Here is a 16,966-nt window from a genome sequence, read left to right on the forward strand (position 1 = left end):
TGACACAGGTCACACTGGACTTTAGAGCAGTGGAGACACGTTCTGTTATGATATTTTTATAGGATGAACCCGGACACAGCACACACACGCAGAGCTAGTTCTTAGGAGTGAGTTTATTGAGTAGTGTGGAAGATGAATGATGATGGAACCCAGAGTCTTACAGCAGACGGAGGTGTAGGGTGCAGAAGCTGAGTCAAACAAAAAAACAGAACACAGGGGAACCAAAGAAACTAGAGAACACTAGGGAACCAAAGAGGCTAGAGAACACTAGGGAACCAAAGAGGCTAGAAAACTCTGGGGAACCGAAAGTCCAGAGAATTCCAGAGAAGCCGACGACTTGAGACCAGAACATCAGAGCCGAGGATTTGGGACCAGGACAGCTCACCAGGAGTAGAGAACAGGAGTTGGAAACTTGAGTAGGAACAGAGCTGAGCAGAGTCTTTGGCAGTGACTGGAACAAAAAACAAAGTTGAAGTAAGTCTTGTGGCTGACTGTAACAAAAACTGAGCTGACAAAGGATTCTGGCAGAGACGGAGCGGGAGTGAACACTATGGACCGGCGACGAGAACACAACGGAGGTGAGTTTATAAAGGGAGCCTGACAGGTGACGGGAATAAAGACTAATTAGTGTCCAGACAGGTGTGACTAATAGCTGAGCGTGGAAGGGCTGAGTGAACTGCAAAATAACAAAAAAGAAGCCGGACAAAACTTAAACCATGACACGTTCTCTGGTCAGTTTCCAGGAGAACCGTACTGGTCTAACTGTAGCAGATGTCCTGTTTCCTATTTCTGCCAGTCCCAAGCCTCAAGTGATTTCATCAGGAAAAGTATCCGGCGAAAAATGCTTGCCAAATTTACCATGCTAGTCGAGAACATGATCTCCATACCGGATCGGTCGAGTCCTGGGTTCACAATGATTACTATTGGAAAATATGCAAAAGATGTGGTTAGATGGAGATAAATGCCTTTTTTTATGGTACCTGACAATAAAGTGATTCTGGTGATCTTAGCACATGGGACCAGGACCTACATTTCCCATCTCTAATAAGCTCCTAGAAGCTCCTGGTTTGCTTTGCTGCCTGAAGGGTCAAAGGTCACACAAATCCAGTAGCTTTGAAAATGATTTTGATGTTTTTCTTGTGCTTCTTCCTCAGACTCCAAATTTAACATTCTTAAGCACAATGAATTTAGGAACAAACTAAAAATAATGTATTTTTATATAAACATATATTTTTAGACATTTCCTGTTTTTCATAAATCAGGAAATGTATTTTTTTTTGTCTTCCCTCTGTCCTCATCAGAGACATAAAAATGGTTAAATGAATGTCTAAAAAATCTATTACTTTTAATAAATAAAATCTGGTTGTGTTTGTTTTGAGCGTGGTCTGAGACGGACAAAGGCAGGGATTGGGTTGGATTGTGCGGCCCAAATATACTCGGCCATATTTCTTGCCCTGGCTACATGTGTGAAGGTAAAAGGTGAACACAATCAATTATCTGAGTGTTTCTACTGAGCTCTGTAGCAGATACCAACCGCTGTTAAATCTGGGGATTTAATGATCAGACTATGAACTCGTAAACTTTGCATGAACTCAGGTTTTTCTTTTTAATATTTAAATAAGGTCTAAACGGAACTATGGACATTCAGACACTTCTCATAATGGCAACTAAACGTGTGATATTGCATGCGAGAGTTGATATTAAGGCTTGCAGTAAACAAATGTCCCAATGGGGGCCTTTAAGCTGCATCCAGCTGGAAAGCTCAGTGTGTCAGACCTTGCTAGATCAGCTTGTTCTCTGCATCATCCTGGCTCTGCATGTGAAATTTGAACAAAAGCAGAAAAAAAACTACTTTTCTGGAAGAACCACGAAACGGAACAGAGTCAAAACAGTTTTTAAATACTATAAAATATCAGCTCACAATATAACGCAGTTTATAGTGTTCAACTGAGCTGCAGAAGCAGACTGTTTAAATCACTGTGGCTGTTGAAGAGGATGGAGTTATAAAGGTCATGTGTGACTTTAAAAAATGAAATGTGTCCTGCAAATAAGAAGTCAGCCCCATATATTCTTATTGGGAAAGGGCACCCCAGCCCTAATTTCCCGCCAGTACTCAGTTTACTTTGCCTCCTTCGGCTCGCCTTACCCTTTAAAATTGCCCCGTAAATCTACAAACAAATAAGACAACCTACTTTAAAAGTAGTTGTTTCCAACTTTTTGTTCAACCTAAGCCGAGCTAGCAGTGTTATGTAGATTAATTAAAGATGTGAGCCTCACGTTGAAGAAGGCTGTCCTAATATTTGAGCGTACAATGATGACTGCCTGTTTAGTTTTGGCTGAGCATTTGTGTCTCCGAACCATTTGCAGTTGCAGCACAGCTAGCTCCTACAGGAAGCCTTAGCCACACTAATACATGGAATTAGCAAAATAAAAGATTTTTGGTGAGGAAAAATAAAAAGACATTTTAAAACAAGTTTTTTGAAATGGAGATAGTATTTAAAACAGGGATCACCAACATGGTGCCCGTGGGCACCAGGTAGCCCCCGAGGGCAATATGTGGTGCCCTCAATATTGTTAAAAATAGCACAGCCCTCCAGTGAGCTGCATCTAAAATGCTATTGTATTCAGTTGCTCTTCCTTTTTAATCATACTTGTATTCACATTTAAAGGCATTAAAAATAATTCATATTACATGCAGTAAAGGTAAGCTCTGACTCTTTAGTTCCAAGGTTAGTACAGATAGCCCTTTGTATGACAGAAGGAATGAAGAAGCTCTCAGTTTCAAAAAGGTTGGTGATCCCTGGTTTAAAACCTCAGTTTGTGGTATGTCTGTGTGACTGAATATCTGATGACTATCAGAAATGGTGACAGAGAGGCCTGCTTTGTGCGCGCCACTATCGCTTCCTCTGCTTAGACACTACGACGGCACAAGCAGCTGTTTTGTTGTGATGTTTTTCCCCCACTGAGGGACAGTAATGTTATTTCTATTCTACTGTCCTGACACCGTTTCTAATGTAACAAAAGAAATTGCTGATTAAAACCTTCTTCCTCTGTAGGTGTATGTTGAGCAATACACGGATGACGTCATTAATGTTGATGGTGTTGCCTCCTACCAACAGAGCTTTTAATTGAAACGTGGATCGAGATTTTTTTTTCCACTATCAGAGAAAGAAAGATGTTTTTTAATAAAATGGCCCCTAAAACTCTAAAGAGCCATTGCTTTTACATTTTTAAAAGTTGTTGTAATAATTGTTCAGCTAAAAAGGCTCAACAGCCTGATGAAGAAGGCTGGCTCTGTTCTGGGGACGACTGTAGAACCCATGGAGACGATGATGCAAAGAGGGATTTTGCATAAAATCGAGAAAATTATGGACAATCCTGAACTTCCTCTTCGTGACATTGTCATTGGAAAACAGTGTCTCTTCAGTCAAGGCTTCTTCATATAGGTTGTAAAACGGACCGCTACAGGAGATCTTTCCTGCCCACAGCCATCACCATCTTTAACAACTCCTTAACCAAAAGAGTTACATCAATATTTAATTTCCTTCTGGGATAAATAAAGTGTTTTTGAATTGAATTTAAATTTGGATGGAGCATACTACAGGATGATACTGAAAAAAGAAACATGTTTGAAGCTGTAACCAGGGTGAGGTTCATCTTCCAGCAGGACCCTGATCTGAAGCATTAAGCCAGAGCTACAAGAAATGCTTTAGATAAAAGCAGATTTGTAAATTGGAATGGCCCAGTCAAAGTTCAGCCCTTAATCCAATTGAGAATATGTAGCAATTGATGTCTCACAGACTTTTCTTTGGCTGTGAAAGACCTTGAAACAAGCCCGAGTCAACAGATTCACAGACAGACTGTACTAAGGCACAGCTGATTACCGGCGAAGCAAATCACAAAGCACGTAAGATCAGGCAGGCAGTCATCTCCTGTACCTGAGAACTGAATCGATTATCTCTCAGAGGTTAGCCCACAGATCAAAGATCTAAAGTCACCAGTTCAATACAGGACGGGCAAACTGGAGGAAGCTATGGATGGGCTTACACACACAACCTTGATGTACACAAATCAAGGTCATACAGAAACATGCACTTCATCTGAGGCTGCAGGGATCCTCCCGGTTCTTAATTCAAGTAACTGTGACTTATCTGCAAAAATGTTTTATTCACTCTGAACACAAAAGGCCTGCAGATTAACATCATTATGGGGGAGCGAGCACGCGGAAATTAAAGGAGCACCATCAGTTTTCACTCTGGCGTCCCGCTAAGGCTCTTATCAGAAGCAATTTAATGTTAAAAAGACCATTTAACTAATTAGCACTGCAACAAGCCTGTGTAGCAAGTAATCTTTCTGTAAGGGGGGGACTGATTAGGACTAGAAATTGTTTTTCTGAAACTGAAATAATCTGATGCAGAAAATAATTTTGGATTACAGTATTACTGTAAAAACGCTCATTGTGTGCATAAACATCATATTAACTTTAGGCTTTAAAAGATTTTTGTTTGTTTTTTTGCATGTAAAATGAGACAACTTACAAATTCCCAGAGGATCAAACTAAGTGGACAGGCTCAAATATATACATACACTCCCACTAATATTCGGCTGAATGTCCTTTGGCAGAGAAACCCACAGTAGCTATCAACAGGCCCCTGGCGTAGTGCTGGCTAGATGAATGAACACACTACTGCGTCCAATTTTTAACCGTCTGTTTATCTGAGGTAAAGTTGAGGAATTTAGAGGTAATCCTCTGTTTTTATTATTCCCTTTACTTTCTGTAATGCACGAGAACGACTTGTATAAACATACCCACAGCATGAGGCTACCACCTCCATGCAGGACAGTTCAGTAACTCAGTGTTCAAATGGTTAATTGAAATCCCCCAATTAACATTATCGAGCCCATGGCGACTGTTTAATCTTCCGACAATTAGTTGCTTAAGTGTCTTAAAACTTAAAAATAACCATCTAAAAGCTCCAATTTGGTCCGAATGCACATAAAGCCATGCAGGTTGACCTGAGCCGATTAAAACATGGGGTCTGGTTCCACTGTACAGCAACAAAACCATAAATAATTAGTTTGTCTATTATCTCTTTCTCACCAGAAAGCTGTGAAAGTAATGGTAGTCCTCTCATCTGTGTGATAAGTAACAGCTGTCATCATGCCAACATTAAAACTAAATAATGCCTGGAAAGATTAAAAGTCTTCGATTAAACCCTGTTTTCTAACCATGAAAGTCTTAAATGTTTTCAGACTTGCTCAGAAAACAGAGGTTTTAATCTTTTGAAAGCTGCATGCTAGTTATACCTCCGTTTTCTTTCCTGCTGGTTTCCTAAAACCAGCAGGCTGGTTTTCACAGAGAGCAGCTGCAGGATTTGTGAAGGGCTTTGTGTGATTTTCAAGCAACCCCCCCCCCCCCCCCCCCCTCCTGCATTTAATGGATTTAGGCATTTGGCCAGGTCAAACTATAATCCCGGGGACTAAACACAAGCAGAGTGTCACAGGTTTTGCCCCTATAAGTAGTTCTGCACAAGATGAAAACATCCATTACATAACAGATGAATCCATAAAAGCTGCTCTGCATTTTGATGCTTTACAATTATTTTCAGCTTCAACTGTGAGTTCAGGAAGACAGGCGCCGTGTCGAGGCTTCTTGCACCTCTGGCTCATATGATGCTGATAATTTCACCCCCTCTGAGCCAAAGCTCTGTCACAACCAGTTTGTGGATTCACTGTAAATCACTTCACATGCGCACGCTTGGGAGCTGTGACCCAAAACCCATTTAAGCTTGAAGTGGACAAATAAACGGCTCCGTTCTGCACACCTCAGCTGCAGATTTATACCGCTGCTGTGATTCGCAGTGGAGAAAATGGAATAAAAAAATTGAGACAGGAAAACATTCACTGGAGTGTGAACCTTTTCCAGAATGCTGAAATCATTGTTTTGCATTTAAAAGAGCGTCGTCTTGCTAATTTCACTTAAACATCGTTTTGCATGTCAAATTTATCACAGGGACGAGCAAACAGGACAAGAGCTTGTTAACTCTTGCCTAAACGAACAGTTTCATACATGATGTGGACATGAAAAATCTAATAGTTCAGTATTTTATAGATGGGGCAATACCGCCCCCTGGCAGGGTTCAGCTGCAATAACAATATTCAAACAGACGCCTAACTATAATCAGACATATATTTATAACTTAGTACAGAAACATGTTCTCTAAAATACAATCCATTCAATCCATCAAACAGATGTAGTATATATATCTATAGATAGATAGATAGATAGATAGATAGATAGATAGATAGATAGATAGATAGATAGATAGATAGATAGATAGATAGATAGATAGATAGATAGATAGATAGATAGATAGATAGATAGGAACTGGTGGGTTAAGCTCAGAACTTGTGAAAGATCTCCATCACAGCAATGGTGGTGCTCTGTCCAAAGATGAAAGCTCCAACCACGATCGTCACAATCCCCCAAATGGTCAAAGCATCCCTGCAACGACAAACAAAACTCCCCAAGTCAAAAGAAAAGCTGACTTTATCAAAATATTATTTCAGTAAGGTCTGAGTTAAATCTATATTTATCTGGATGCTTTATTTTTTACGTCTTTCAGAACTGTTTAACTCCACAATATGCTGGAAATCTGCTCTTTTTGGCAGATATTTCCCGAGGCTGCAGAGTTAAAAGAAGTTGCTGTTTCACACATCTCAACTGGACAGTGAACCCACTTCTCTGGTTAAGGAAGATGCTGATCGGTTTACACGCGCTTTTTGACAAAGAAGGAAATTAGAGACATTTAAAGGTGGACCCTAACTGCAGTGCCGAGTATAGGCCTTACACCAGACCTGTTTTACAGCAGCACTTGTCTCTGTGCCTTATGCCCTTAATGATGAATGTTAATAGTAAAAACCTTTGCACAATACGTATCTCAAAGTCACCGTATTAAATATTTGATTCTTTCAAAAGAAATGTTTGCATCTGATTTTCTTTTATTTATTTTTCTTAGGAAAATGGGATTGATTCAGTTACAGTTTGGGCCCAAAAATAATATTGTTTTACTAATTTTCATTTAAACACAAGATTTGTGCAAATCATATGAGAATAAAGTTAGGACACATGCCCTGTAATAGCTCAGTGAAAGCTTGTCCTGCTTCTCATTTTCAGCCACGAGGTGTTTGAGATGTTTCCTGCGTGTACCGCCCCGTTCAGAGTCACCTCAGGATCTGAATGAGATCAGGATCTGGGCGTTAAATCAGTACAGGCCTTTCCATTTCTTAACTCTCAGTCAGTCTTTGGTGGATTTACTGACATGTTTTGGGCCAATGTCATCCTGCAGGGTCCAGTTTTGCTCCAGCTTTATTTTTACAGTTGGTCTCACGTTAAAAATAAAAATATCCACAGGATTTCATGAGTAGACCTCCATCACCTGGCTGATAAAATATAGAGAAAAACTACAAGCAAATCATTTCTAAAAAGGATTAGGATTATTAAGGATAGGCTTATTTATTATAACCACTACTAATGTAAATTGTTTGTGGCTGGTTGAATATGTTTGCTTGCAGAAAGCAGTGTTATATTTTTTTTATCTTCAGCTGTTTTAACTATCTTTCCAGCAGCACCTGGAGCAAAAAGTAGCATCTGGCATGCCAGTATGACACTTTTTTACTGCCATTTGATCGTTTCATCAAACGCCCTACAGAGGCACTGACTGTCGTATTCTGGTTTTATTGACTTGATTTTTTTATTTTATTTTTTGCAGTTATGAAAACAAATGTGCATGTATGATGTGGTATAGCATGCCACTTTCTAAACTTTGCATGCCATATATCACTTTTCACTCCCACTGTTTCTCTATCTTTAATTTCTCTGTCTTACATTAATTACATGTTTTCAAATAATTTCTTTCGAATAACTTCAGAAACTGGTGGATTATAAACTCTGCTTTGGGACCCTGTCCGCACTTTAAATACAGCAGATACACTCACCGGACTCTTGGAGATACGTCTTCAGTTTGCATTGTGAACACTAAGCAAAGACCTGCAGCACACAAAACACACCACAGGGCTTTTACTATATAACAATCAATCCAACAATAAAGAAAATCTGGTTTTTGTAAACATTTATCCATTTGGACAATTGGTGAATTTTAGAAACAGATGTTTTGGTTTGATTAAACATAAATGGGGGACAGATATTACTGTCTGGTGTCAGTCCTGACTCCCAGATGGCTCAAAATAGGGAGTTTTTACTGTCCTCTGTCCCCCTGTGCTTTTTTATGAATGAAAGATTGATTAGAAATAAAGATTTAAACGTTTTATTAGATAAACATATTTTATAGCAAACATATTTAGAATCAGATTGTATTGAACTGAATGTGGTTGGTTTGAGTGTGCTGAAATGGGGTTTTAAGTTTATAGAATGGAATAACTTAGATTGAATTGGATTTGAATCGGACATGTGTGTTTTGAGTGTAGATAATGCAATCATTTGAATTAGTTGGGCCAGAGCAGAGAGACCGTGCCCCCCATACAGACCTGGATTCAGAACCACGGTGCTAAACCGCATCATGAACACATGAGCAACATGGTTTAGAAAACTATGTCAATTTTCAAGCCTCACCTAGCCTTGAACAGTGAGAAGATTGAGGCTTGAAATACTGTTTAACAATCTAACCATTATCCACCACCTTCACCTGTCTGCTGTGCTCCTTGGTCTTTGTGATGCCAGGTGTTCACTGATGTTCTCTAATGAACCTCTGAGGCCCTTTACAGACCAGCTGGATTTATACTGAGTTTAAATCACACAAGTGGGCTTTATTTAATGTCTCTCTGAACACTTGGTCACCCTTTTTATTTGGGTGTAACATAGTAAAGGGATTGAATACAATAACAAGCCACCATTTAGATTTGTTATTGTAAAACATTTTGAAAAATTGTGCATTTTCCCTCCACTTCTCAATGATATGCTACCTTTGGTTGGTCTGTCATAAATTACCAACAATATACCTCGACAAAATGTAGACATGTTCAATATTTTTGCATGGCATTGTAATTGCTAAAAGAACATTTTAGACATCTTTTTTAGTTTTTCTTCTAAGCTGACTTGAAAAAAAAACCTATTTTTAAGAAAAAAACATATAATTTATTTTGTCTCCATAAACACAATTAAAAGCTTTTATGTTGAAAGTTTGTCTTTACAAGTTAAAGAGCAAACATTTGATTACTAACTTGTATCTCTAATACTAGAGCAAGTTTCCTCTTTAGAACTACTAAAGCTGTGAATTACTAACTAAGTCCCTGTGAAGCTGCAGAGTAGCGGTAAATGAACATATATCTGTGTTTTTTACTGTGCATTTGCTCCCCTGTTTATTGTCCTGAAGGTTCAATCTCTGGCTCCTTTTTTTGTCACAAGGCTGCCGTGTGGGTTATATTTTACTTAATGCATTATTACAAATTGAATTTGAACAAAAAGTATAAATCCAGATCCCTTTGTAATGTAACAGGGTAAGTCCAAGTCTTTGATGCGTAGACCCGGATTTGACTCCGGGTTGTGTCAGAAAAGACATACGGAGTAAAAACTTTGCCAAGTCTGGGTGGGAGTTGTAAATGTCTCGCTGTGGAATGAGGGAGTACCTGAAAGTACTCACATCTGGTAAATTGACAAGTTGGTTAGCATAGAGATTTTGCACAAATAAAGACATGCGAGTGTGGGATCGGACTCCAACGTTAAACATAAACCAGTTTCCAACAAGACAATAGAGTTGAATCAGATTGTAAGTGACCAACTACAATTTCTGTGTACCAGGGAAGATGAAGATGAAAAAGGCGCTGATTCCTCCGATAACGCTGATGACGTCGGCCATGTCTGGGACAAACATGGCAATCAGAAGCGTGAAGGAGGTCCAGGCCACCGTTAGGAGCACTCTGCAGCGACACTCAAACGAATGCGTCACGACTCCCCGGCGATTTCTCTGAACTCGTAGCACCAGGTTGAGGATCACAGATCTGCTCCACACAGAGCAAGAGAGACAGCATGTCAGGACCCTCACACATGAAACCCCGCAGCAAGAGTTCAAACTCCACTGGGACGTGGATTACCTCCCCAGCAGAAGAATAATGGGATATATCGTGATGATCGATATTCCAAAAAGCAGCCTGGAGATGATCATGACCACGTCATTCCCAGGATATGACATAAGAATATCTGAGGCCACGTCTTGCCCAAACGTCAAGAAGCCATACACACCTGGTGGAAGAGACGGTGGACGTGATCAGCAGCGTTCAGGTGAGCACGTTATGGGGAAAGACCGCTGTCTGAGAAGTGAACCCACCAGTCAGAGTGTAGACGAGCAAGCAGAAAAACATGGAGAGCACAGAGATGACCACCCAGTGGAGGAGCCGCTGGTTCTCCATACTGCTGTAGATTGCTATACAGGCTTCGTGGCACTGCACCCGCAAACACAGAAGGGTTCTTCATCATAAAGCCAGATCTGTTCTCAAAATGTCTGCTGTATTATTATGTTGAACACAGAGAATGGTTTATTTCATCCAGTTACTGCACCGACATCCATTTAACAGCTTTCTTTGTTCTTGGCTGTAACTTTTGTTTCACAAATAAATCCTCACAGACCAAATCTTCAACTTTAGAGTCAGTCCATAGAAACAGAAATAGCCAAAATAACTTTAACACCAATTTGCAACTTTGTCAACTTTTTGGTGTTCTTTAATTGGTTTAAAACAATGTCAAATCTTGTGCAGTTCGGGTTTTCGAAATGTTTGCAGGGACCTTGAAAGCAATGATTTCTTTCCCTTTTAGATCTGATTCCTATGCCTATATGGGTTTGTGAACTGGTAAGATGAAAACTTCAGCAACACTTCAAGTATAATGAGCAGACTTCATTTGCAGACCAACGCGTTTTGGCTTGTGGTCTTCTTCAGGGTTATTTTTGAAGAAGGCCACAAGCTGAAACATGCTGGTCTGCAAATAAAGTAATCTCTTTATTTGCCCACCTGCCCCCACCCATCCTCACAACTTTCTACAGAAGCACCATAGAGAGCATTCTGACCAGCTGTGTCTCTGTGTGGTGTGGAGGCTGCAGTGCCTCCGACTGGAAGAACGTGAGGAGAGTGGTGAGGACAGCAGAAGGGATCATCGGGGCTCCTCTTCCCTCCATAAAAGACATTTCATCACAGCGCTGTGTGTCCCGAGCCCGTAACATCATCAGGGACCCCTCACACCCCCACCATAGACTATTCTCCCTGCTGCCCTCTGGAAAGAGGTTCCGCAGTATCCGCTGCAGGTCCACCAGGTTCTGCAAAAGCTTTTTCCCTGCTGCCATCAGACTGTTGAACTGCTGCTAAACTGCTGAACTATAACCCAAACACTATGCACAACATTTGCATATTTGCATCATTGCATCTCCATCTAGCATTACAAATGCTGCCGAACTCTTAGTTTTTAAAAGCATTCTTGCACAAATGCCCTTTGCACAATCAAATTCCGTACATACAAATGTTTTTTTTTAAATACTCACCTGTACACTGTGACTTTCTCCTGTACTGTTTACATTTCAGTTGTTTTACTTTTAAATCAGTGCTGGACCTTATACTGTATTTTAAATCTGCTGTAAATTACAAGCTGTATTCTTGCACAAATGCCCTTGCACAATCAATTCTGCACATACAAATTTTTTTTTTAAAATACTCACCTGTACACTGTGACTTCTCCTGCATTGTCTACATTTAAATTGTTTACTTTTAAATCACTGCTGCACCTTACACTGTAATTTAATTTTACTGCAATTTACAAGCTGTATGCAACAAAATTTCGTTCTGTACGCACTCTGTGCATACAAAATGACAAAAAAGTTTTCTAAGTCTAAGTCTTTATGCTTGAAGTGTTGCTGTAATTTTCATCCTACCAGTTCGTTGACCTTCTTCATGCACCGTGGAAGTTGGGGAAGTTGTGCCAGAAACTTGGATCTCACACATGTGTTTGGCAGGTCATTGTTTTGCATTGTTTTGCAATGTCAGAAAATCCATCTTTGTGAGACTGGGTCACAAAAATGACTGTAAAAGGCCTCGATAATTCTATATTTCCTCATTAATTTCATAATTTCGGCACGCCTGGACGTGGAAATGATCTCATTAGTTTTGTTGGTTTTGCACATGAAAGAGGATTTGCAAAGCATCCAAACTAAAATAGGAATCATTTTTGAGAAAATCTTGTCTTAAAGGAAAAAACAAACAAACAGTAACAATAGCAAAGTAAAAACCATAGTGCTGCACATTGACAACGTGACTGAAGTTGAAGATTCTCGTACCTGGAAGCCAAAGCAAATGGTTGGTACCACACTAAACATGGAGGCCCAGGAACTCAATCTGAAAAAATACACCCATTTACTGATGTAAGTAACAGAACAAGGCTACACATATTATACACACACTAATCCAGGGAAAATGAGAGGTACCGACCCTTGACTTTGCTCTGCAGTGACAACTGGGCGGCTCTCCATTAGATAATACTTGGCGACAACTGCGACACAAAGATACGTTGCAGCAAGCGTCCCTAAAACACTGACGTGAAGAAAAACACTCAGAAAACAAGTCAAAACATCACGTTAACAGAGGTGAGTGAAATACAGAGTACCTTGTGTATTTCTGTATGCCTATTTCTTTCGGGATGGACAGAGGCAGGATGATGAAAAGACACAAGATGAAGAGGGCAAAGCGCTGGTCAGTGTACCAGTGATAAGGCATGTCTGCCTCCGTCGATCCACTCACCGTCTCGTATAAAGAAATACACACTGGAGAGAAAAAGAGCATAGGAGCCTTTAAGATACCCAAAATAGTGATGTATTGCATTCTGCCGTGAAGAGTTTTTGATGAAGAATGGATTTTGGGGTGAGCTGCATGGCAGTGCACACAGCAAAAAGAGAACTACAAGTAAGTCAAATTGTCTTTAAATTACTGTATTTGCGCTTGATTTGAGGAGGTAAATAAGACTATCTGCCAATGGAATACAATTTTTGCACTTAAAATAGGAACAACTAATCTCCACCATCTTATTTCAAGTGAATATATCTAATATCTAAAAAAAAATGTTAATTCCATTGGCAAATAATCTTATTTGATTGCTCAAATCAAGGACAAAAACACTAATTTCAAGAAAATTTGACTTACTTTTAGTTCTGTTTTTGCAGTGCAGTTGTTAACACTTTTGCCTCGCAGCAAGAAGGTCTTGGGTAAAAATTCCAGTCTGGGTTCTTTCCACATGAGGTAGGCATGATCTTCCCCAATGGGTTCTCTTCTGGTACTTTGGCATCCTGTTACTGTCTAAAAATATGCATGTTGGATTAATTGGTCTCTTTGATATAGATATAAGTGAGTGTGCGTGGTTGTCTGTCCTGTGTGACTAATACAGTTGTTAAGATTTTGCAGGACTGATTTTGTTTTGGGAGGAAATTGCAGTTGATCATATGTTCATTAAAGTAGACATCACTAGCTTAATTTTGACTGACAATTTGCACTTACAGTAGCTATATTGCTCAGAAAAAAAGGGAACACTTAAACAACACAGTGCAACAACAAGTGTTCCCTTTATTGTTTGAGCAGTATATATAGGTCTTGAATATAGTACTTCAACCGCAGTAGATGCTCAATAAAAAAGGTATTTTTGCAGCCAGACTGTAACCAAAACAAAAAGTTTTCGCAGATCAATTCATTTATGTCTATATTCCATAGCAACAAAGTGTGTTACATTACCTAAAGAGCTGCAAGTAGGTTGTGGAGCATGTAACAAAGTATTAGGATGGATTAACAGGGTAAAGATCAGGAAAAACTCAAAAAAGCTGAACATTTGCTGCCTGAAAGAACTTAGACAAAAAAAAGCAAAAAATATCAAATGTCTGGAAGCTGTTTCAGTGCAGGAGCCTAGTTTTTGTGTTCCCTTGACTAATTTCTATGATTCTGTTTTACTAAGTTCATCGATGACTCTCTTTTCCTTTTTTCTGTGTCAGGAACAATAGTTTCATTGCTGTTGTGTAAATATTAACTGGTAAAGTACACAGTTAACCAGAGGGAAGTCATGGAGCTCTGAAGAGCAACGACAAGGGATGAGACAGGAGGATGTACAGAGAAGAACCCAGAAATAAAGTTATTCTTCTTTCATTACACGTTGTACTATTAGAAATCAACAAAATACATGGCCACCTTTACAGTTTTTGTTCAAAAATGTCGTACTAACAATGTTTCTGTCACACAGAGCTATAAAAGTCTCAGTGCATGTAGTCCACCTGACAAACAGCTAAAGTGAAGGAGATTTCTTTAGAGGAAAAATGTCTGCTGAGCTCATTATACTCTCGCTTACGTTTCTCCAGCTGGTCCTGCACCACCACCAGGAAGGCAACGCTTATCATGAAGAGGTTGAAGCAAAAACAGACTTCACAGAGCTGTCCCACAGCTCGTCCGCACACCTCCCTCACAACGTCCTGATAGGTCTTCTGTCTGCTGACGGACGACGCATAACCCAGGATGACCAGACCGCTGATGAGGAACACCAGAGATACCTGCAGTGAAAACGTTGAGGGGGTTAGCACTGATGCTCATTTGGTGCCACTGCCGGATGATGCTGCAATCAAACCCCAGCAATATTTTAGAGCGATCAGGACAGTCGTGAAAAATGTCAAATGACACAGAAAAAGTTTACATGCTTGACTTCAATTAAATCCAAAGATCCTCCCCAAGTACTGGATACCGTTACAGACACGATAAAACTATAATGGAACCACCAACCTTCACACCAACAAAATCTTTTGAGAATGAGAAAACAAAGATTATGAAAGCATAACAGAAAAATAAAATAAAACAAATTTCACATAATAAAACACAACAATATGTGAAGACAACAAGTCACAGATTTTTCCAGTTAGGATATCTGAGCAACATCTCCCCGCAGAAGGAGCTGAAACTCCAGATATGGTACGTTATCAGTGAAATTAAATCAATATGGCACTCATTTTAAATAGGTTCATGGAAAATACTATCTAAAATATGAGTAAAATTACTCTAAAGCACAGATGTCAAACTCAAGGCCTGCGGGCCAAATCCAGCCCGTCAAGGTAATTTATTCGGCCCTCAAGAGCCAAAAAAAAGGCACTTCATGTCATAAAGTAGAGGCATATATCCTTTTAAAGTGTATAAAGTGGCTAAAACTGTGCCTCCTGTAAGTGTAACTCACCCCAATATCAACTTTTTTTGCAGATAAACTGTATAAACTGGGCCTAAGGTGCTACTTTTATGTTACTGTGCATTTTTTATACTTCTATGTGAACTGGAATGAAATTATGAAATGAAAAGTATCGTCTATACACGTGCAACCGGCCCCTTTAATCACTTCATGACGCCAAAGTGGCCCTATATAGAAATGAGTTTGACACCCCTGCTCTAAAGGTTGCAGAAGATAAACTGACCGATTTTTCACAGATAATATCTTGTGAATTGTAAATTGACTCCCTCCAAGGATTATAGAAATGTGTAACTAACATATCACCCAAATGTAAAATCAACTAAACTCCTTTAAAATGTGCAAATGTTTATCTGGTGAAATCTGTAGCAGAGGAGAGGCAAACAAGCCCCCTTATCAGAATTACAACTGTTAAAAAACATTAACTTGTGATTTAGACTCTGTGAGACAAAATCCTGTGGGACTTAATTTCTAAAAATCGAATAACGTTTAAAGTCAAATTTACCCAAAAAAAAAAGAATATATCCATGAGAATACACAATCTTTGAAGATGCACATTTTTTAAGGGTTGTAAATATTTTCCTCTTGTGCGTCATACTCACACAAGAATGTGTGAAATTACATTGTGGACCTAAATAGGTACCAGGACCCAGTAAATTAGGAGCCAAATCCTGGGTCATTAACATCCGACTGAGCTGCTTATTCTTAGAAAGCATATTTCCCCTTAAGCACTCAAACTCTAACTGCAGTCAGATGCAGTTCAGTGAAAACCTGAAGCCTCATTAGAGCTCACCTGTGAAAAAAGTGGCCTCTTTCACACCGAGGAGAGACACGGTTGCAGGCCAACATCAGAACTTACCCTCCAACCTTTCTGATTGGACTCTAATGGACCCGATTAAAGCTCAGACTGCGGGAAATTAACCCCTCTTGTTTTAAACTCACCAGCTCCACCGTGATGGCAGTGTTCACACCCCCAGCCTTCTCGAAGGCCCAGGGGAAGTTGAGCAGTCCGGCTCCCAGAGCGGACTTCAGCATGATGAACACCGCTCCAAACGAGCCGAGCCTCGGGGGATCGGCGTGAGATGCAGACCGGGCCAGCAGGCTGATGCTCTCCCGGGCCAGTTCCTCCATGACACTGGTCCAGATTAAACACTCACAGTAGAACCAGAGGACTCGTTCCCTGAGAGGGAATCCAGTATGAATAAGTGGAGTGTGGGGAACATATGTATATATACCCACACAGCCTCACATACATGGTCTTAATTTGACTGTTAAGCATTTCACACGGAGGTGAAAAATGTGGCACTAAAGTGAGCGTTTGCTCGTCTTCAGCCCGCCGCCGTCCTTTTATGTTCATTATTGACAACAATGGAGCAACCGGCCAGCCGATATCTGCTATATAAAACATAACATGAATTCAAATTGCTTTCATTAAGGCAAATGTAATATGGAACAGGAAAAACGGCCTAAATGCAGAGAGGCAGGAAGGTAGATGGAGCTTAATGACACAACAAGCCTAAGCAACTGGAGGAAAAAAAACAGGAAAAGGACAACAGACAGCGGTGAAGGGATAAATCTGCCAAGCGGTTAAAAGAGACTTATTATGCAAAATCCCCTTTCTTATCCTTAAATTCCTTTTGTTATGTACTTAGAGTTTTTAGGAATACAGAAAGGTGAATGTAGTTTGTCCAGGTGCTGCATAGATATCTT

At 39.9% G+C, this 16,966-nt stretch overlaps 1 protein-coding gene across 1 annotated transcript; it reads right to left on the reverse strand.

The window, feature by feature from the left end:
• Positions 1-5,421: 5,421 nt before the first annotated feature.
• Positions 5,422-16,437, reverse strand: slc38a8b (solute carrier family 38 member 8b). The gene is made up of 10 exons (XM_012880967.3): positions 16,199-16,437; positions 14,381-14,579; positions 12,662-12,818; positions 12,487-12,588; positions 12,336-12,393; positions 10,344-10,458; positions 10,111-10,258; positions 9,815-10,017; positions 7,999-8,050; positions 5,422-6,505 (listed from the first exon to the last, which is right to left on the reverse strand). The coding sequence occupies exons 1-10, from the start codon at positions 16,385-16,387 to the stop codon at positions 6,403-6,405; spliced, it is 1,326 nt and encodes a 441-aa protein (XP_012736421.2). The 5' UTR covers positions 16,388-16,437; the 3' UTR covers positions 5,422-6,402.
• Between the last annotated feature and the right edge of the window lie 529 nt (positions 16,438-16,966).

The sequence above is a fragment of the Fundulus heteroclitus genome, chromosome 4 (genome assembly GCF_011125445.2).
Source record: "Fundulus heteroclitus isolate FHET01 chromosome 4, MU-UCD_Fhet_4.1, whole genome shotgun sequence".
NCBI classification, from domain to species: domain Eukaryota; kingdom Metazoa; phylum Chordata; class Actinopteri; order Cyprinodontiformes; family Fundulidae; genus Fundulus; species Fundulus heteroclitus.

Bases quoted from the DNA above. Each gene is read 5' to 3' on its own strand.
- slc38a8b (XM_012880967.3), bottom strand. From the start codon at position 16,387: ATGGAGGAACTGGCCCGGGAGAGCATCAGCCTGCTGGCCCGGTCTGCA. The intron at 14,580-16,198 runs GTGAGTTTAAAA...TTTTCACTGCAG, and splicing joins CTGCCATCACGGTGGAGCTG to GTATCTCTGGTGTTCCTCAT. The intron at 6,506-7,998 runs GTGAGTGTATCT...TTGTCGTTGCAG, and splicing joins GACGTATCTCCAAGAGTCCG to GGATGCTTTGACCATTTGGG.